At 40.8% G+C, this 21939-nt stretch overlaps 1 protein-coding gene across 1 annotated transcript in view; it reads right to left on the minus strand.

Annotated features, from left to right (window-relative positions):
* MUC19 (mucin 19, oligomeric) overlaps nt 1-21939 on the minus strand; it is a 108638-nt gene that overhangs the window by 20419 nt on the left and 66280 nt on the right. The window contains exons 45-73 of the mRNA XM_081127793.1: nt 18978-21617; nt 16542-18833; nt 16020-16397; nt 15681-15875; nt 13284-15527; nt 12333-12386; nt 10683-10718; nt 10453-10479; nt 9094-9141; nt 8784-8837; nt 8581-8634; nt 8105-8158; nt 7935-7988; nt 7142-7186; nt 6853-6906; nt 5655-5699; nt 5364-5417; nt 5168-5227; nt 4717-4761; nt 4422-4475; nt 3996-4049; nt 3077-3121; nt 2766-2819; nt 2564-2617; nt 2075-2128; nt 1903-1956; nt 1358-1411; nt 1169-1213; nt 685-738 (exon numbers count right to left, since the gene is read on the minus strand). Of these exons, the coding sequence (XP_080983919.1) occupies nt 685-738; nt 1169-1213; nt 1358-1411; nt 1903-1956; nt 2075-2128; nt 2564-2617; nt 2766-2819; nt 3077-3121; nt 3996-4049; nt 4422-4475; nt 4717-4761; nt 5168-5227; nt 5364-5417; nt 5655-5699; nt 6853-6906; nt 7142-7186; nt 7935-7988; nt 8105-8158; nt 8581-8634; nt 8784-8837; nt 9094-9141; nt 10453-10479; nt 10683-10718; nt 12333-12386; nt 13284-15527; nt 15681-15875; nt 16020-16397; nt 16542-18833; nt 18978-21617 (8955 nt within the window). The remainder of the gene's footprint in view (nt 1-684; nt 739-1168; nt 1214-1357; nt 1412-1902; nt 1957-2074; nt 2129-2563; nt 2618-2765; nt 2820-3076; nt 3122-3995; nt 4050-4421; nt 4476-4716; nt 4762-5167; nt 5228-5363; nt 5418-5654; nt 5700-6852; nt 6907-7141; nt 7187-7934; nt 7989-8104; nt 8159-8580; nt 8635-8783; nt 8838-9093; nt 9142-10452; nt 10480-10682; nt 10719-12332; nt 12387-13283; nt 15528-15680; nt 15876-16019; nt 16398-16541; nt 18834-18977; nt 21618-21939) is intronic.

Consider the following 21939-nt stretch of genomic DNA (forward strand, 5'->3'; position numbering starts at 1 on the left):
GAAAGTTTATCAATAATATGTTAAAGAAAATACTGATACATGCAAACAACTCTGCAGGAACACACACCTCCAAAATGGGAGCTTGTAAAGAGTCATAACTAAAGGTAAACCCTAACAGTGAGCTACTCATTCTCATCAGGTCTGCTTCCAGTTCCAGGAGTGCCACTGCCTACTGTTAAAGTTGTGGGCACTGAAGGAAGAAAATGATGAATGGTGAAGTCTGAGGATTTGGGATATTAGGAAAAAATCATCTTCATATTTGATTAGAACAAGAATGCTAACTATGTTACGGGGTTAAATATGGAGATTTCTTCTTGCTATCCTACCTGTGTAGGAACTCCCAGGTATAATAGTTGGCCTACAGAATTCCCCTGGATATGCTTAAAAGTTTACATTGCTTTTACCTCTTCCAGATATATCATATTTCTCATCTCGCACTGGCATCTTAGTGATGTATATGCCATCACAGGGTAAACCTCTCATACAGATTCCACCACCAGCCCTTCTTTACAAAGTTATAGTTGTGAGACTAGAAGTCAGTATTGAGAGTTTTCCAAATTACATTAAATCTAAGAAGAACTGGAAACATGTGCAAACCACTCTGCAGGAAAGCACACCTCCCAGCAGGCCAGGCGAAAAGTCATCATTAATGGTAGACCCCAAGCTGCAGGAGCTCTTTCTCACCGTTTTTGAATCCAGTTCCAGAAGAGCTGCCGCCTTTCGTTAACGTTGTGGCTTCTGATGGAGAAAATGGTGAAGGGTGAGGAATGAGGATTTGAGATATGAAGAAAGAATTATGTTGATATTTCATCAGAGCAGGGCTACTAATGATATTATGAGGTTAAAGATAGAGATTTCTTCTTGTTACGATACCAGTGTTGAAACTTCCAGATGTAATGGTTGTCCTAGAGAATTCCTGTGTCTCACCTAAAAATGAGAAAGATAAAGGCATCAACAAATCATTAGTTCCCTCTTCAGTACTGAAGCAGCTATGTGTCGTTGAATGACCAGAAGACCTGTCCTTGGGATCTCTGCTTCAGGGGGAAATGAGCTCTCAATGACTTTCCACAATTTCCTTTCCTGCCCCATCTATGGAACATTGTTGCTACTGGAATTCCCTTTTTCATAGATCCCAATTCAGTGAAAGGAGTCCTTATGTCACCCTCACCTGTTTCACTTCCACTCCCTGGACTCCCTGGTGTGACAGAGGTGCCTAAAGGAGGAAAAAGGCAGATGATGATGCATCTTTGTAAAAGTTATTCATCAATTACCTGAGGGATTTTGACATTCCAAGGTATAAAGTAGAACTGTGTGATGCTAATACTCCTATGTGGTGAATTTATTTAGTGTACCCTACCTGGCTTGGTTTTCTGTGAACTGCTGCTGGCTCCAGGTGAAAGTGTGGTGGTACCTATTAATGCAAGTAGAGTGAAACTTTAGCATAATTATGTGTTTCATGATTCCACTGATATTTATTAAGCAAGTCTTCTGTGCAGTATTGTTTTAGGCATTTGGATGCATCAAAGATTCCCTCCCCCCCCCCATAATGTGGCTTACATTCTAGCAGGTGAAGTAGAGCAGTAAATAATAAACATGATAAATAAATCAATGAGACAGATGTTAGTTAAGTGTTATGGAAAATGGCAATCCATATATGAGAACTGGGGCCTTTGTAGGCAGGGATTGGCCCCATTCCTGCCATCCAGCAACTAGCTTTGCAAGCTTGGGCCTCTGAAACTCCAGATGGGGACATGTGAGACCATGGAATTCCTAGACCAGCTCTGGAGTTTGGCTCTGGCATATTGTGTTCCTAAACAAGTGAAGGGAGATTTCCTCAGCACACCTTCCCACTCATGTGTTCATTCTAGCCACAGAGAGATTAATCAGGCTTAAAAAGCTCACCTCCCCGAAGTCCTGCTTGGGTGGTCCCACTTCCTCCCATGGAAGTTGTGGCCTCTGATAGAGAAAAGAAGGAAGAAGCAAGACTAGCTGGTGGAAAAGTCCACACTGTGCTATTCAGAATATATCATCCAAGGTGCCAATGTCCAGGTTTTACATGTATTTTCAGACTAACCTGTGTTGTAACTTTCAGGTTCCAGAGTTTTTCCAGAGACTATACCAGTAGTACCTGCAACCAGAAAGGAACAGTGGTCCCTAGATCAATTGCTTGTTCACCAACCTGATTTAAATAGGAATCTCCATCTCCATGTAGCAGCAAACTATAACCCTGTGACTTTTAGTGCCAGGAAGTCATCAGTGGGAGCCCCATGTAACATTTCTTTCTATAATAATTTAACTTAGTTCTCAACTATCATGTCTCTTTCGTTAGAGGAAAGATATGAAATTTCTCTCCATGTTACTATTTATCTGTCATTTGTTTGATTTCATGATAGTCTAGTGAAGGATGTTGTAAACTCAGGCAATAAGGAGGCAGGTAACAACTGGCTTGTCCTTTTTATTCTGATCTTTTCCAACATAACATATATAAATAGTGTGGAATATTTTCAGAAGACTGTTCTAAGAAGTTATTATGCAGTGCAGGTATTAGCTTAACAGTGCTCACCTGTGTCCATTCCAACTCTGGTTGCTCCACTTTCTCCCATGAATGTAGAGGCCTCTGAGGAAGAGAAGGTGAAAAAGAGGTCATTAGAAAATATTAAGGATTATGAAAAGGATATGATGATACCCCTGCAATGGATAATACCAGAAGTGACATCTAATTTGCTGGAAGATATGAGGAAGATTTTGTCAACTTCTTGACTCACCTGTGTTGGAAGTGCCAGGAGCAACAGTTGTGCCAGGGGCTACTCCAGTGAAGCCTGAAACACAAAGAGTTAGAAATCTTCATGGTGAGATGTGTTTGTCTCTTGAGCCAGCCTAGAGAAAGGCTTGGGTGTATCTTTGTTAAATCAAAGGGACCTTTCACTAATTCAAGATGAAGGGAGAACCTAGACCTTTTCTATGACCATATCGTTAAGAAAGTAATAAAATAGTAATATGCCCACCATGAAGCACCCTCCTAAGACATCCCATTCACACTGAGATAGAGAAAAAGGTGGATATCTTTCAGAATCACCTGTCACACTCCCAGTTGATTGGCCTCCTGGTACTGCAGTTGTGCCTATAGTGAGAGGAAAACCAGGAAAATATTTGAATGTCTCAAGGAAAATATTAAATATACTATTGCTCTTTTGCACAAGGAAAACATCTGTGTAGGATATGCCTGTTTAAGATTCACATTGCTTTCATTTCTCCTCAGATATGTAATATTTCTCAGTTCCCCCTGACTTCTCAGTGATTTGTATGTCTTCACAGGGTAAACTTCTCATACTGACTTTACAAAGTTAATATCTGTGAGGTTAGAAGTCAGTAGTGAGAGCTTCTGCAAACTATGTTAAATCTAAGAAAAGCTGGAAGCAAATGGAAAAGACTCTGCAGGACAGCAATAGGTCCCAACAAGCAAGGCTAAGAAGAGTCATCATTAATGTTACCTATTAACCCAAGCAGAGTGAAGCTTCAACATAAGTATATATTTCATCATTCCACTGAAACTTATTAAGACTTTTGTGCAATATTGGTTTTGGCCTTTGGATATATCAGTAAACAGAATACTCAAATATCCTTCCCCTAATGTGGCTTATATTCTAGCATCTGGAGAGTAGCAGTGAATAGTAAACACGATAAATAAGTCAGTGGGCTATGAAAAAATGGCAAAACATATAGGAGGACCAGGGCCTTGGCAGCAGAGGCTGGCAGCAGGTGGGCCGTACCCCTGCCCTCCAAAAACGAGCTCTGCAAGCTTGGACCTCTGAAAATCAGATGGGGACACGTGAGGCCAAGGAATCCCTAGGCCAACTCAGGTTTGTGACTCTGACTTTTGCATTCCCAGAGGGAATTCAGGCCCATTTCCTCAGCCTGCCTTCCCATTCATGTGTTCACTGCCACCACTCAAACATTGACAAATAACCCCAGAGCCTCAGACTGAAAAAACTCACCTCCTAGAAATCCTGCTTGAGTGGTCCCACTTCCTCCTGTGGAAGCTGTCGCCTCTGATAGAGAAAAGAAGGGGAGGAACAAGACTAGGTTGGAGGAGAGTACACATTGCACTAATGTCAGGATATAAACTGGCCTAATATAACATATATAAGAAGCATAAATATACTTTCAGAAGACTGTTTTAAAAGTTATTAGGAAGTGCAGGTACTAGCTTAGCAGTGTTCATCTGTGTTTATCTCAACTCTGGTTGCTTCACTTTTACCTAAGATAGTAGTGGCCTCTGAGGGAGAGGAGAAAAGAGGTAATTGGAAAATATTTAAGGATCATGGAAAAGACGGTGATTTTCCTGCAAAACATGACATCAGAGAAGATAGCTAATTTGTGGGAGAACATGATGAGGATTCTAGGTCAATGTGTTGACCTACCTGTGTTGGAACTTCCTGGGGCAATGGTTGTGCCAGGGGCTATGCCAGTGGTACCTGAAACACAAAGGATCTGAGATCTTCACAGTGACTCACGTTTGTGTCCTGACTCTAGAAGGACTATAGGTACTTCTTTGTTATATCAAGACCCATCACAGCTTCCTGATGAGATGAGAATCTATGACTTATTTATAACTCAAATCACTAGGAAAGCTATAAAAATAGTAATGTTCCCAGCATGAGTCACCATTCCCAGGCACTCCATTCATTGAAAGTAAGGGGAAACACCTAGGTTTACCTGTCACACTCCCAGTTGCTTGGCCTCCTGGTACTTTAGTGGTGCCTATCATGGGAGGAAAACCAGAAAAATATTTGAATGTGTCAAGAAAAACATTGACTGTCATTATTGCTTTTTTTGAGCAGAAAACCTTTCTATAGGATGGGTTTCTTTAAGAGTTCACATTGCTTTCTCTTCTTCCAAGATGTATAACACTTCTCAGGTTCCCCTGGCATCTTAGTGATGTGTATGTCATAGCAGGAGAAACCTCTTATACTGATTTCACCACCAGCTCATTTAGATAGAACTGTGAGCCTAAATGAAAGTATTGAGACCGTTTTTCTTATATGTTAAATCAAAAAACAAAAAACTAGTAGCAAACGCAAACCACTCTGTAGGAAAACACAATTCCCAGCAGGTGACCCTACAAGGAGTCATAATTTATGGTGAACCCCAAAATGGTGATACTCACTCTCACTAGGTCTGAATCCAGTTCCAGGAGTGCCACTGCCTTCTGTTAAGGTTGTGGCTTCTGAAGGAAGACATTGATGAGTGATAAGGAATGAGAATTTGTGATATAAGGGCAAGAATTATCTTGATATTTTATCAGAGTAGGTCTACTAACTATACTGAGTTTAAATATGGAGATTTCTTCTTGTATAGTATACCTGTGCGGGAACTCCCTGGTATACCGGTTGTCCTAAGGAACTGTTTTGTTCCACCTAAAAATGAAAAACATAAAGGCATCAACACAGCGTAAGTTCCCCCTTCAAAATGATCTAGCTAATTGACCTTGAATGGTGAAGAATTTGCCTGAGGGTCTCTGTTCCTAAAGGAAATGAACTGTCAATGACTTTGAACAACTTCCTTTCCTAACCCACCTGTTGATCAAATTTTGCTACAGGAGTCCCTTTCTATAGATCCCACTACATATGAAACAGACCTTATGTGGCCCTCACCTGTTTCACTGCCAGTCCCTGGACTCCCTGGGGTAACAGAGGTGCCTAAAGGAGAAAGAAGGCAGATGATGATGCATCTTTGTAAAGGTTATTCATCAATTCCCTGAGATATTTTGATATGCTGATATTTAAAGTAGAAGTCAATTACTCTAATACTCTCATACGGTAAACTGATTTAGTGATCCTACATGACTCAGAATTCTGTGTAATTTCACCCTGCTGGCTCCGGGTGAAAGCGTGGTGTGACCTATTAACACAAGTAGAGTGAAGTTTCAAAATAACTATCTGTTTAATTCTTCCACTGATATTTATTAAGCAAGTCTTCTGAACAGTTTTGTACTTTGGATGTATGAGTGACATGTGTTTGTGTCCTCAATGCTTGCCTCAGAAGGACCCTATGTGTATCTTTATTATATCAAAAGGCCTTCTCACTAATTCAAGATGAAGGGAGAATCTAAGCCTCTTCTATCACCCATGTGATTAAGACAGCAACAAAAATAGTAGTGTTTCTAGTAGGAGGCACCCATCTAGACAATCCTTTCATTCTAGGATGCTTAAAGCAAGGTGCCCTTAACCAAGGTTCACTTGTTACACTCCCAGGTGTTTGGTCTCATAGTACCATTGTGGATCCTACCATGGGTGGAAAACCAGAAAAATATCTATATGTGCCAAGAAAAATATTGAATATCATTATTGCTCTTTGAGCAAGAAAATACTTGTTTAGGATATGCCCGTTTAAGAGTTCACATTGCTTTTACGTCTTCCCGGATACGTAATACTCTTCATTTCCCTTTCATCTTAGTGATTTCTTTGCCACCATGGAAAAACCTTTTATACTCACTTCACCACAAGCTCTTCTGTAGGAAGTTCCAGCTGTGAGGCTAGAAACGAACTAGTATTGAGAGTTTTCAAAATATACTAAGTCTAAGAAAAACTGAAAGCTAATGCAAACCACTCCACAGAAAATTACACCGACACCAACAGGTAAACCAATAGTCGTAATTCATGCTAAACCCCAACTGTGAGGGGCTCATCCTCACCAGGTCTGGATCCAGTTCCAGAAGTGCCAGTGCCTTCTGTTAGTATTGTGGCCTCTGAAGGAAGACACTGGTGAGTGTGAGGTCTGAGCATTTGAGAATTAGGGAAAGAATTATGTTGGTATATTACGAAGTTAAGAGATTTCTTCCTACTAACTTGCCTGTGTGAGAACGCCCAGGGGTAATGGTTGTCCTAGGGAATTCCTGTGTAGCACCTAAAATGAGAAAGATAAAGGCATCAACACAGCATCATTTCCCCTTCAGTACTGAGGTAGCTGTATCCTGGAATGGCCAAGAGAGGTTTCCTGAGCCTCAGTTTCTGAATGAATTGAACCATCTATGACTTTCCACAATTTCTTTTGCTGACCCATCCATTTATCATTGTTGCTATTCGAGTCCCTTTTCCCCAGATCCCGCTGAAAGTGAATGCAGACCTTATGTCACCCTCACCTGTTTCACTGCCAGTCCCTGGGCGCCCTGGTGTGACGGAGGTGCCTAAAGGAGACAGAAGGCAGATGATAAATTTAACTTTCTGTTACTCATCAATTAGTTGAGGTCTTTTGATATTCTGATGTCTCAAGTAGAACTCTGTGACTCGAATACAATCATATGGTGAATTCATTTAGTGTATCCTACTGGCTTGGTTTTCTCTGAACCGCGCTGGCTCCTGGTGAAAGCATGGTGCTACCTATTAACACAAGTAGAGTGAAGCTGCAACATAAGTGTATGTTTCATGATTCCACTGACATTTATTAAGCAAGTCTTCTGTGCACTATTGTTTTAGGCATTTGGATGTATCAGTGAGGCGAATATTCAAATATTTCCCTCCTATGTGGCTTATATTCTGGCAGCTGGAAACTAGTGGTGAATAATAAACATGATAAATAAGTCAATTTGATATGTTAATGTATGCTGCGGAAAATGGGAAACCATGTGTAACAATTGGGGTCTTGGTAGGCTGGGGCTTGCTCACAGGTGGGCCTCATCCCTGCCATCAAACAGCTAGCTTGGCAAGGTTGGGCCTCTGGAAATACTGATAGAGGCTTGTGAGGCCATAGAATTCCTAGGCTGACCCAGTTTTGTGACTCTGGAATATTGCATTCCCAGAGGAAATGTAGGCACATTTCTTCAGCCAAACTTCCCACTCATGTGTTCATTGTAGCCACGCTAACAGAGACTAAAAAAAGGAAGAAAAAAACCCAAAAAAACACACACACCAATGTCTCAGACTTAAACAGCTCACCTCCTACAAGTCCTGCTTGGGTGGTCCCACTCCCTCCTATGGAAGTTGTGGCCTCTGATAGAGAAAAGAAGGGGAGGAGTAAAGACCAGGGTGGTGGAAATTCATACTGTATTGTTGTCATATCATCTAAGGTGCCTATGTCTAGATTTTGCATGTATTTTCAGAATTACCTGTGTTGTAACTTCCAGGTTCCAGAGTTTTTCCAGAGACTGTACCAGTAGTACCTAAAACAAGAAAGGCGCAGTGGTCACTAATTTAATTGCTTGTTCACCACCTGATTTAAAATAGGACTCTAAAGTCTCCAAGTAGCACCAAACTATAACTTTTAGTTCTAAGAAATCATCCATTGTGCCCCTCATAAAAATATTTTAATTAACTCCTTTACTGAGTTCTCGACTATCATGTCTCTTACTTCGAAGAGAGATAAGAATTTTCTTTCCACGCTACTAATCTGTCATTAAATTGCCTTCATGATGGTCTAGCGAGAGATCTTGTAAACTCAGGTAATAAGAAGGCAATGAAAGGGCTGGCATGTCTTTTTATCTGAAATTGCTTAATAGAACATATATAAACAATGTGGATACATTTTCAGAAGACTGTTTTACGATGACATTATGCAGTGCAGGTGTTAGCTTAGAGAACTCACCTGTGTCTATTCCAACTCTGGTTGTTCCACCTTCTCCAAGGAAAGTTGTGGCCTCTGAGCGAGAGAAGGAGGAAAGAGGTGATTGGAGAATATTTCAGGATCATGGAAAGATATTGTAATACCCCTTCAATGGATAACCACAGAGGAGACATCTAATTTGTGGGAAGAGATGTGGAAGATTCCATTTCAATTGGTTGACTCACCTTTTTTGGAACTGCCTGGGGTGACAGTTGTGCCAGGGGCTACCCCAGTGGTGCCTGAAACACAAAGGAACTATGGTCACCACAGGATCATGTTTCTTTTTTAAAAACATACATCTAAAAAGAACCTGAGTATAATTTCATTTTATCTAACTGGCTCACTGTCCACCTCTTCTTTGATGATGAGCCTGCTATATTTTCCCATTAACCACTTTATTACCAAGACTTTCAGAGGGGCAATGTTCTCAACCTGAGACAACCTTTCTGGTATCATTCTGTTTTGGTAAACTGGTTGGGTTTCTCCCACACTCACCTGTTTTGCTCCCAGTGGTTTCACTTTCTGATGCTACAGTGGTACTTCCTGTGGGTTGGAAACAAGAAGGTATGAATGTTCTGTAAACTTCAAACATTGGGAAAATATTGCACTCTTCATTGGTTTTCTGTGAAAAGCCAACATCTATATGGGGCAGAAATGTTTCCAGGGTTTATATAGCTCCTCCCTATTTCTCAAGAATAGAAAGCTTTCTCACTTTCCTCTTCAAATCTTATAATATCTGTAATTTCACAGGAGAAATTACTCAAAACTATTGGGACAATCATGCCATGTTCAAGGATTACAGCTATTATTCTGAACTCTGTTATTAGTAGCTTTGCAGTACAAAACTCAAAAACTTAAAAAAGAATTAGTTGGCTCCAAATGCAGTATTAGTAAAGGAAATAGGAACAGCTCTCCAGAAAGCTTTTCTCCCTCTCAGCTCTCCTATGAGCATCAAAATTTGTGGTTAACAAAAGGCATGTGATGCTTCCTCTCATCTTCTATGGAAGTTGTGGCCTCTGAGGGAGAAAATAGATGAGAAAGTTCTGGATGTTTGAGATGCTGGGAAGAGGTATTTTGTATTATTTTATCACAGCAAGCCTATAAAGAGCTTCATTTCCATCATGTCCATAGAGATGGTTTTCTTATCTTTCAACTCAACCTGTGTTGGAAATAGCTGTCCTGATCTCTTAGCTCACTGGATGACACACTGCGTGATGCATGTTCAATGGTCTCCACGCAACAAAGGCAGAATCCAGTAGATCAGGTGGACAAGTATGGAAATCAAACACCTCATCACATGAGGATTAGAAAGGGGTTTTATATCAATGAACAAAATAAGACAAAAATACCTGTCTTCATAGAGCTTATATTTTAATGTAAATGCTAAAGGAATGCAGAGGGGAACAATTTTTTTTTAAAAGGTGAAATGTTCTATAGAATAAACTTTTTTTGCTTATCTTTTAAAACTGTTACATTTTAAAAGAGACATCAGGATGCAATAAAAACTAACAATTTTCATGTAAATGGTAGGTGACAATACTAATATGCTGAGAACTATGGCACTTTCTTTTTCAATGAGGGGGCTGTTTCTAGAGTTATTTTTATTTATTTGATTTTGTATGTTTGTACACAACCAATGTAAAATTTAACTATTATGTAAGAAATTCAGTACACCTTTGTTATGATTTAAGAAGGTATAAAAATAGAGAAAGCAAAAGCCTTATGCTACCAAACTCTAATTTGAAGTTTATGTTTTATTAATCTGATAAATTATAGCTTCTGCTATCTTATTTTCTATTCTAGTATTGTAACACAATTTCTTAAGTGTATATTTATAACCTTATATTTTCTCACCTTTGAATCTACCCTTTTCTGGCGGCACTGAAAATTAAAAACACAAAATATATATAAATGAACATTTTTATTTATCTCAACTCATAAAGATTAATTTGCATTAAATAATAATTTAGGAAGAATATCACAGTTCCTCAGTTATTTTTCAGTGCTCAAATGGAAAAGATAGAAATATTATTTCAAACTACATTGTGCAGAAATATATTTTTGTCATTTTAATTTCAACTTACATTCAAAGAGTTGTGGAAAATCACCGATCTTTAAGCCTAAAACAAGGAAAGATTAAATTCATGTTTCAATTAAAGAATATACTTCTTGAATTTCACTTTAAAAATTCAACTGCCAATATGCATTTTTTTATTTAAAAAAAACACACACAAAAAGTGTTATTTCCATAGGGCTTTACCTAAAAATTCAAGTCAGGATGAGCGCTCTCTTGGGAGACAGACACTAAAGTGTTCTTGTAAAAAATCACTTGTGAATTACAAATTATCAAACTGAAAACAGAACCACTGCCTTTGTCCCAAACAAAATATTTACAACAGTATCTCTTGCTCAGTTCCATTTAATTTAAAACTAAAATCTTGAAGTCGGAAAATGCAAAAAGAAAGGATAGAATACACACTGTGCCTCAACAGCCACATATCTTAACAGCTATGGTAGCCGTATAATTATGGCGCTCAATAAATATTATAGAGCATGTGAATTCATTTACATTTACATAACCACCGACTGAATAAAGAATAATTATGAATTCAGTCTGAATCAAATCTTTGAATTATTTTCTAATGGCTAGTTTGTAAAATAAATTTACGTAAGTGGAGTTTTTTTGTTTTGTTTTTGTTAATCTTCCCCTGAGGAAATTTTTTCCATTAATTTTTTAGAGAGAGTGTAAGGGAAAGGGAGAGACAGAGAGAGAAACATGGATGTGAGAGAGACACATCAATTTGCCTCCCGCACAGGGCAGGGGATGGAGCCTGCAACCCAGGTAGGTGCCCTTGACCAGAATGGAACCTAGGACCCTTCAGTCCATGGGCTGACACTCTAACCATGGAGCAAACTGTCTAGGGCCATAAGTGGAGTTTTTAATAGTAGTTAGAATAGATGTAGTGTAAATCTTTCCCAGAAAAAAAAAAAAATAACAATCTATTCCTTAAATAATAGACAATTTACTCACTAAATCTTAGGTTCTATTAGCCTGCAAATTGAAAATAATGTCTTTCTCAAGTACCATGACACATCAGTGGTCCAGAAACTTAAATAATAATGTCCTGTAGCCTTGAATAAATAATTTAGCTCATGTGTTGTTATGAAAAAAATTTCCTATAAGTATTTGTAAATTTTATATCAAGATGGAATAATTGAAAAAAGAAGGGAAGTGATAATTTTTTATTTATAGAATAGAATTATATTTTTGTGAATAAAATGCCCCAAATCTTGCTGTTTCTGAACAAATGCTACAGATTGTCTTGTATAAAATATTTTAAACATTTTTATTACCTGATATTGCAGTTACTATAGTTAGAAATAGAGAACCTTTAAGTTTTGTGTATATTAGAAGCAAGCTTTTATTAATGGGTCACTGAAGATCATTGTATATTTGCCTTAGAGGATGACATGTAGTGAAGAGCATGGCCTCTGGAGTAAGTAAACAATATGACTGGCTGTAGAACCTGGACCAGCTTAGAGGATGGCTTTTCTAAGTTCTTCATGAATAAAATGAGGTTACAAACCTTATTCAAATAGTCAAATAAAATAATATATTTAAAGACATTTTAATGATTTAACTGGTGTTTTTATTCATCATTTTACTATTTTGAACTAGCCAATGAGTATGAAAACAAGTTAAAACATACATCCAACATTCCCCATTTACTTACCAGTAATGGAACTTCCAGGTACAAATGTTGAGCCAGGGGTGCTTCCGATAGAACCTGAGATTAAAAGTCGAAAGCCATGAACAGGGTTGTTATTTTGGCAGAATACAGTGTAACTAGTAGACATTATCAGTGGAACTACTTTGAGCCCAGCTATTGTAGTTCCAGTAGTGGTGTTAAAGTACCTATTAAAATATAAGACCCTAAATACTAGATGACTTGGATCTGATGTTCTTTTTTTTCTATTTACAATACACTGATATTCATCATGAGATTTATCAGAAAACCTTATGTGGAGCTAGAACCTGAGCCAATAGCTTCCCTTCCCACTCTCGTGATTGACCAGGTGTGCTTAATCTGGCTGTGTTTTCGCCTGCTCCAGTGGTTTCTCCATATTGTTCTTCAGTTGTGCCTGGTTAAAGGGGTAGTTGATTATTATGTTGACATGATTTGTTTTAGTAAAACTAATAAACTTAATTCCATTTAAGTAGATTTCAATTTTAAAAGTTAATAATAAACCTAGAACATACTTTAATCATATTACTAAAAAGTTCAGTCCTTAATAATTAACTTAAACTCATCAACATAATTTGAGGCTCAGTCATGTTCCTGCTAGATCACCAAGGTGAGCCTTGCCTGCTTCTTTCCCAGTAGAGGTGGAGCCAGATGCTCCTGCTCCAGTTGTACTTCCTCTGCTTGCCCCTGTGGTAGTTCCGAATGACCCTCTGAATGCACCTGGTCCAAAAATTAGTAGGAAGGATGAAAATATAAGCTTATTAACAAGTATGAAATAATTATTTAAAACAATAATGTTCTATGAAGCTCCCATTTTATTCAAAAATTCAAGTTGTAAATAGTAGAATGCTGAAAAATTTATATGTATAGTTCCAAATTATCTGACCAAAACTAATATTACGTACACTAAAAGGTCAACTTTTCAATAACCTGACTTACCTCCATATGTGGTAGTCTGGATTCCTGGCTCCATCGTTGTTCTTCCTGCTTCAGGGATTATCACAGTTGATGACACAGTTGTCCCTGATCCGGAAAGTGTTACACCAGTAGATCCTGACGTTTCACCAACTGTAGCAGTTGTTCCTGTCCCTGAGGCTGAAAGTCCAGGTGTCCCTGATTTTTGAGAGAATGATTCTGTTGTTCCTGATCCTGTGAAAGATGTTCCAGTTGTTGCAGATTCTGATCTTACAGTAATTCCTGATCCTCCAGGTGCTACAACAGTAGTTTTTGACATTTCACCGGTTATAGCAACTGTACCTGTCCCTGAGGCTGAGAGTCCAGGTATCCCTGAATTTTGAAAGAATGGTTCTGTTGTTCCTGATCCTGTAACAGATGTTCCAGTTGTTGCAGATTCTGATCCTCCAATAGTTCCTGATCCTCCAGGTGATACACCAGTAGTTCGTGACATTTCACCTGTTAAGGCAGCTGTTCCTGTCCCTGTGGCTGAATGTCCAGGTGTCCCTGATTTCTGAGAAAATGATTCTGTTGTTCCTGATCCTATACCAGATGTTCCAGCTGTTGCAGATTCTGATCTTACAGTAGTTCCTGATCCTCCAGGTGTTACACCAGTAGTTCTTGACATTTCACCTGTTATAATTGCTGTTCCTGTCCCTGAGGCTGAGAGTCCAGGTAACCCTGAATTTTGAAAGAATGATTCTGTTGTTCCTGATCCTGTAACAGATGTTCTAGTTGTTGCAGATTCTGATCTTACAGTAGTTCCTGATCCTCCAGGTGATACACCAGTAGTTTTTGACATTTCACCGGTTATAGCAACTGTTCCTGTCCCTGAGGCTGAGAGTCCAGGTATCCCTGAATTTTGAAAGAATGGTTCTGTTGTTCCTGATCCTGTAACAGATGTTCCAGTTGTTGCAGATTCTGATCCTCCAGTAGTTCCTGATCCTCCAGGTGATACACCAGTAGTTACTGACATTTCACCTCCTATACCTGCTGTTCCTGTCCCTGCGGCTGAAAGTCCAGGTGTCCCTGATTTCTGAGAGAATGATTCTGTTGTTCCTGATCCTGTAACAGATGTTCCAGTTGTTGCAGATTCTGATCTTACAGTAGTTCCTGATCCTCCAGGTGTTACACCAGTGGTTCCCGACATTTCACCTGCGGTAACAGTTATTCCTGTCCTTATACCTGATGTACTCATTTTCCCTGATTCCTCAGAGGGTGATTCAGTTGTTCCTGACCCTGCTACAAATGTTCCAGTTGTGCCAGGTACTGATCTAAGGGTTGTCCCTGATCCTCCAGGTGCTATACCAGTAGTTCCTGACATTTCACCTTCTATGGCAGCTGTTCCTGTACCTGAGGCTGAAAGTCCAGGTGTCCCTGATTTTTGAGAGAATGATTCTGTTGTTCCTGATCCTGTAACAGATGTTCCAGTTGTTGCAGATTCTGATCTTACAGTAGTTCCTGATCCTCCAGGTGATACACCAGTAGTTTTTGACATTTCACCTGTTATAGCAGCTGTTCCTGTCCCTGAGGCTGAGAGTCCAGGTATCCCTGAATTTTGAAAGAATGATTCTGCTGTTCCTAATCCTGTAACAGATGTTCCAGTTGTTGCAGATTCTGATTTTCCAGTAGTTCCTGATCCTCCACGAGCTACACCAGTAGTTCGTGACATTTCACCTGTTTTAGCAGCTGTTCCAGTCCCTGCGGCTGAAAGTCCAGGTGTCACTGATTTATGAGAGAATGATTCTGTTGTTCCTGATCCTATAACAGATGTTTCAGTTGTTGAAGATTCTGATCTTACAGTAGTTCCTGATCCTCTAGGTGGTACACCAGTAGTTTTTGACATTTCACCTGTTATAGCAGCTGTTTCTGTCCCTGAGGCTGAGAGTCCAGGTATCCCTGAATTTTGAGAGAATGATTCTGTTGTTACTGATCCTGTAACAGATGTTCCAGTTGTTGCAGATTCTGATCCTCCAGTAGTTTCTGATCCTCCAGGTGATACACCAGTAGTTACTGACATTTCACCTCCTATACCTGCTGTTTCTGTCCCTGCGGCTGAAAGTCCAGGTGTCCCTGATTTTTGAGAGAATGATTCTGTTGTTCCTAATCCTGTAACAGATGTGCCAGTTGTTTCAGATTCTGATCTTACAGTAGTTCCTGATCTTCCAGGTGTTACACCAGTAGTTTTTGACGTTTCACCTGTTATAGCAGCTGTTCCTGTCCCTGAGGCTGAGAGTCCAGGTATCCCTGAATTTTGAAAGAATGATTCTGTTGTTCCTGATCCTGTAACAAATGTTCCAGTTGTTGCAGATTCTGATCCTCGAGTAGTTCCTGATCCTCCAGGTGATACACTAGTAGTTACTGACATTTCACCTCCTATACCTGCTGTTCCTGTGCCTGTGGCTGAAACTCCAGGTGTTCCTGATTTCGGAGAGATAGATTCTGTTGTTCCTGATCCTATAACAGATGTTCCAGTTGTTGCAGATTCTGATCTTACAGTAGTTCCTGATCCTCCAGGTGCTACACCAGTAGTTTTTGACATTTCACCTGTTATAGCAGCTGTTCCTGTCCCTGAGGCTGAGAGTCCAGGTATCCCTGAATTTTGAAAGAATGATTCTGTTGTTCCTGATCCTGTAACAGATGTTCCAGCTGTTGCAGATTCTGATCGTCCAGTAGTTCCTGATCTTCCAGGTGATACACCAGTAGTTTTTGACATTTCACCTGTTATAGCAGCTGTTCCTGTCCCTGAGGCTGAGAGTCCAGGTATCCCTGAATTTTGAAAGAATGGTTCTGTTGTTCCTGATCCTGTAACAGATGTTCCAGTTGTTGCAGATTCTGATCCTCCAGTAGTTCCTGATCCTCCAGGTGATACACCAGTAGTTACTGACATTTCACCTCCTATACCTGCTGTTCCTGTCCCTGCGGCTGAAAGTCCAGGTGTCACTGATTTCTGAGAGAATGATTCTGTTGTTCCTGATCCTGTAACAGATGTTCCAGTTGTTGCAGATTCTGATCTTACAGTAGTTCCTGATCCTCCAGGTGATACACCAGTAGTTTTTGACATTTCACCTGTTATAGCAGCTGTTCCTGTCCCTGAGGCTGAGAGTCCAGGTATCCCTGAATTTTGAAAGAATGATTCTGCTGTTCCTAATCCTGTAACAGATGTTCCAGTTGTTGCAGATTCTGATTTTCCAGTAGTTCCTGATCCTCCACGAGCTACACCAGTAGTTCGTGACATTTCACCTGTTTTAGCAGCTGTTCCAGTCCCTGCGGCTGAAAGTCCAGGTGTCACTGATTTATGAGAGAATGATTCTGTTGTTCCTGATCCTATAACAGATGTTTCAGTTGTTGCAGATTCTGATCTTACAGTAGTTCCTGATCCTCTAGGTGGTACACCAGTAGTTTTTGACATTTCACCTGTTATAGCAGCTGTTTCTGTCCCTGAGGCTGAGAGTCCAGGTATCCCTGAATTTTGAAAGAATGATTCTGTTGTTCCTGATCCTGTAACAGATGTTCCAGTTGTTGCAGATTCTGATCCTCCAGTAGTTTTTGATCCTCCAGGTGTTACACCAGTAGTTTTTGACATTTCACCTCCTATACCTGCTGTTCCTGTCCCTGCAGCTGAAAGTCCAGGTGTCCCTGATTTTTGAGAGAATGATTCTGTTGTTCCTGATCCTGTAACAGATGTTCCAGTTGTTGCAGATTCTGATCTTCCAGTAGTTCCTGATCCTCCACGAGCTACACCAGTAGTTCGTGACATTTCACCTCCTATACCTGCTGTTCCTGTCCCTGCGGCTGAAAGTCCAGGTGTCCCTGATTTTTGAGAGAATGATTCTGTTGTTCCTGATCCTGTAACAGATGTTCCAGTTGTTGCAGATTCTGATCTTACAGTAGTTCCTGATCCTCCAGGTGATACACCAGTAGTTTTTGACATTTCACCTGTTATAGCAGCTGTTCCTGTCCCTGAGGCTGAGAGTCCAGTTAACCCTGAAATATGCAAGAATGATTCTGCTGTTCCTAATCCTGTAATAGATGTTCCAGTTGTTGCAGATTCTGATCTTCCAGTAGTTCCTGATCCTCCACGAGCTCCACCAGTAGTTCGTGACATTTCACCTCCTATACCTGCTGTTCCTGTCCCTGCGGCTGAAAGTCCAGGTGTCCCTGATTTTTGAGAGAATGATTCTGTTGTTACTGATCCTATAACAGATGTTCCAGTTGTTCCAGATGTTGACCTAATAGGTGTCCCTGATCCTCTAAGTATTACACCAGTGGTTCCCGACATTTCACCTGCTGTAACAGTTATTCCTGTCCTTATACCTGATGTACTCATTTTCCCTGATTCCTCAGAGGGTGATTCAGTTGTTCCTGACCCTGCTACAAATGTTCCAGTTGTGCCAGGTACTGATCTAAGGGTTGTCCCTGATCCTCCAGGTGCTATACCAGTAGTTCCTGACATTTCACCTTCTATGGCAGCTGTTCCTGTACCTGCGGCTGAAAGTCCAGGTGTCCCTGATTTTTGAGAGAATGATTCTGTTGTTCCTGATCCTGTAACAGATGTTCCAGTTGTTGCAGATTCTGATCTTCCAGTAGTTCCTGATCCTCCACGAGCTACACCAGTAGTTCGTGACATTTCACCTCCTATACCTGCTGTTCCTGTCCCTGCGGCTGAAAGTCCAGGTGTCCCTGATTTTTGAGAGAATGATTCTGTTGTTCCTGATCCTGTAACAGATGTTCCACTTGTTGCAGATTCTGATCTTACAGTAGTTCCTGATCCTCCAGGTGATACACCAGTAGTTTTTGACATTTCACCTGTTATAGCAGCTGTTCCTGTCCCTGAGGCTGAGAGTCCAGTTAACCCTGAAATATGCAAGAATGATTCTGCTGTTCCTGATCCTGTAATAGATGTTCCAGTTGTTGCAGATTCTGATCTTCCAGTAGTTCCTGATCCTCCACGAGCTCCACCAGTAGTTCGTGACATTTCACCTCCTATACCTGCTGTTCCTGTCCCTGCGGCTGAAAGTCCAGGTGTCCCTGATTTTTGAGAGAATGATTCTGTTGTTACTGATCCTATAACAGATGTTCCAGTTGTTCCAGATGTTGACCTAATAGGTGTCCCTGATCCTCTAAGTATTACACCAGTGGTTCCCGACATTTCACCTGCTGTAACAGTTATTCCTGTCCTTATACCTGATGTACTCATTTTCCCTGATTCCTCAGAGGGTGATTCAGTTGTTCCTGACCCTGCTACAAATGTTCCAGTTGTGCCAGGTACTGATCTAAGGGTTGTCCCTGATCCTCCAGGTGCTATACCAGTAGTTCCTGACATTTCACCTTCTATGGCAGCTGTTCCTGTACCTGCGGCTGAAAGTCCAGGTGTCCCTGATTTTTGAGAGAATGATTCTGTTGTTCCTGATCCTGTAACAGATGTTCCAGTTGTTGCAGATTCTGATCTTACAGTAGTTCCTGATCCTCCAGGTGATACACCAGTAGTTTTTGACATTTCACCTGTTATAGCAGCTGTTCCTGTCCCTGAGGCTGAGAGTCCAGGTATCCCTGAATTTTGAAAGAATGATTCTGCTGTTCCTAATCCTGTAACAGATGTTCCAGTTGTTGCAGATTCTGATTTTCCAGTAGTTCCTGATCCTCCACGAGCTACACCAGTAGTTCGTGACATTTCACCTGTTTTAGCAGCTGTTCCAGTCCCTGCGGCTGAAAGTCCAGGTGTCACTGATTTATGAGAGAATGATTCTGTTGTTCCTGATCCTATAACAGATGTTTCAGTTGTTGCAAATTCTGATCTTACAGTAGTTCCTGATCCTCTAGGTGGTACACCAGTAGTTTTTGACATTTCACCTGTTATAGCAGCTGTTTCTGTCCCTGAGGCTGAGAGTCCAGGTATCCCTGAATTTTGAAAGAATGATTCTGTTGTTCCTGATCCTGTAACAGATGTTCCAGTTGTTGCAGATTCTGATCCTCCAGTAGTTTCTGATCCTCCAGGTGTTACACCAGTAGTTTTTGACATTTCACCTCCTATACCTGCTGTTCCTGTCCCTGCAGCTGAAAGTCCAGGTGTCCCTGATTTTTGAGAGAATGATTCTGTTGTTCCTGATCCTGTAACAGATGTTCCAGTTGTTGCAGATTCTGATCTTACAGTAGTTCCTGATCCTCCAGGTGATACACCAGTAGTTTTTGACATTTCACCTGTTATAGCAGCTGTTCCTGTCCCTGAGGCTGAGAGTCCAGTTAACCCTGAAATTTGCAAGAATGATTCTGCTGTTCCTAATCCTGTAACAGATGTTCCACTTGTTGCAGATTCTGATCTTCCAGTAGTTCCTGATCCTCCACGAGCTACACCAGTAGTTCGTGACATTTCACCTCCTATACCTGCTGTTCCTGTCCCTGCGGCTGAAAGTCCAGGTGTCCCTGATTTTTGAGAGAATGATTCTGTTGTTCCTGATCCTGTAACAGATGTTCCACTTGTTGCAGATTCTGATCTTACAGTAGTTCCTGATCCTCCAGGTGATACACCAGTAGTTTTTGACATTTTACCTGTTATAGCAGCTGTTCCTGTCCCTGAGGCTGAGAGTCCAGTTAACCCTGAAATATGCAAGAATGATTCTGCTGTTCCTAATCCTGTAATAGATGTTCCAGTTGTTGCAGATTCTGATCTTCCAGTAGTTCCTGATCCTCCACGAGCTACACCAGTAGTTCGTGACATTTCACTTCCTATACCTGTTGTTCCTGTCCCTGCGGCTGAAAGTCCAGGTGTCCCTGATTTTTGAGAGAATGATTCTGTTGTTACTGATCCTATAACAGATGTTCCAGTTGTTCCAGATGTTGACCTAATAGGTGTCCCTGATCCTCTAAGTGTTACACCAGTGGTTCCCGACATTTCACCTGCTGTAACAGTTATTCCTGTCCTTATACCTGATGTACTCATTTTCCCTGATTCCTCAGAGGGTGATTCAGTTGTTCCTGATCCTGCTACAAATGTTCCAGTTGTGCCAGATACTGATCTTAGGGTTGTCCCTGGTCCTCCAGGTGCTATACCAGTAGTTCCTGACATTTCACCTTCTATGGGAGCTGTTCCTGTACCTGAGGCTGAAAGTCCAGGTGTCCCTGATTTTTGAGAGAATGATTCTGTTGTTCCTGACCCTGTAACAGATGTTCCAGCTGTTGCAGATTCTGATCTTACAGTAGTTCCTGATCCTCCAGGTGATACACCAGTAGTTTTTGACATTTCACCTGTTATAGCAGCTGTTCCTGTCCCTGAGGCTGAGAGTCCAGGTATCCCTGAATTTTGAGAGAATGATTCTGTTGTTCCTGATCCTATAACAGATGTTCCAGTTGTTGCAGATTCTGATCTTAGAGTAGTTCCTGATCTTCTAGGTGGTACACCAGTAGGTTTTGACATTTCACCTGTTATAGCAGCTGTTCCTATCCCTGAGCCTGAGAGTCCAGGTATCCCTGAATTTTGAAAGAAAGATTCTGTTGTTCCTGATCCTGTAACAGATGTTCCAGTTGTTGCAGATTCTGATCCTCCAGTAGTTCCTGATCCTCCACGAGCTACACCAGTAGTTCGTGACATTTCACCTCCTATACCTGCTGTTCTTGTCCCTGCAGCTGAAAGTCCAGGTGTCCCTGATTTTTGAGAGAATGATTCTGTTGTTCCTGATCCTGTAACAGATGTTCCAGTTGTTGCAGATTCTGATCTTACAGTAGTTCCTGATCCTCCAGGTGATACACCAGTAGTTTTTGACATTTCACCTGTTATAGCAACTGTTCCTGTCCCTGAGGCTGAGAGTCCATGTGTCCCTGATTTTTGAGAGAATGATTCTGTTGTTACTGATCCTATAACAGATGTTCCAGTTGTTCCAGATGCTGATCTTATAGGTGTCCCTGATCCTCCAGGTATTACACCAGTGGTTTCCGATATTTCACCTGCTGTAACAGTTATTCCTGTCCCTATACCTGATGTACTCATTTTCCCTGATTCCTCAGAGGGTGATTCAGTTGTTCCTGACCCTGCTACAAATGTTCCAGTTTTGCCAGATACTGATCTCAGGGTTGTCCCTGATCCTCCAGGTGCTATACCAGTAGTTCCTGACATTTCACCTTCTATGGGAGCTGTTCCTGTACCTGAGGCTGAAAGTCCAGGTGTCCCTGATTTTTGAGAGAATGATGCTGTTGTTCCTGATCCTGTAACAGATGTTCCAGTTGTTGCAGATTCTGATCTTCCAGGAGTTCCTGATCCTCCAGGTGTTACACCAGTAGTTTTTGACATTTCACCTGTTATAGCAGCCTTTCCTGTCCCTGAGGCTGAGAGTCCAGGTATCCCTGAATTTTGAAAGAATGTTTCTGTTGTTCCTGATCCTGTTACAGATGTTCCAGTTGTTGCAGATTCTGATCTTACAGTTGTTCCTGATATTCCAGGTGATACACCAGTAGTTTTTGACATTTCACCTGTTATAGCAGCTGTTCCTGTCTCTGCGGCTGAAAGTCCAGGTGTCACTGATTTATGAGAGAATGATTCTGTTGTTCCTGATCCTGTAACAGATGTTCCAGCTGTTGCAGATTCTGATCTTAGAGTAGTTCCTGACCCTCCAGGTGATACACCAGTAGGTTTTGACATTTCACCTGT

This window comes from Miniopterus schreibersii, assembly GCF_964146895.1.
Source record: "Miniopterus schreibersii genome assembly, chromosome: 2".
Lineage (NCBI taxonomy): Eukaryota > Metazoa > Chordata > Mammalia > Chiroptera > Miniopteridae > Miniopterus > Miniopterus schreibersii.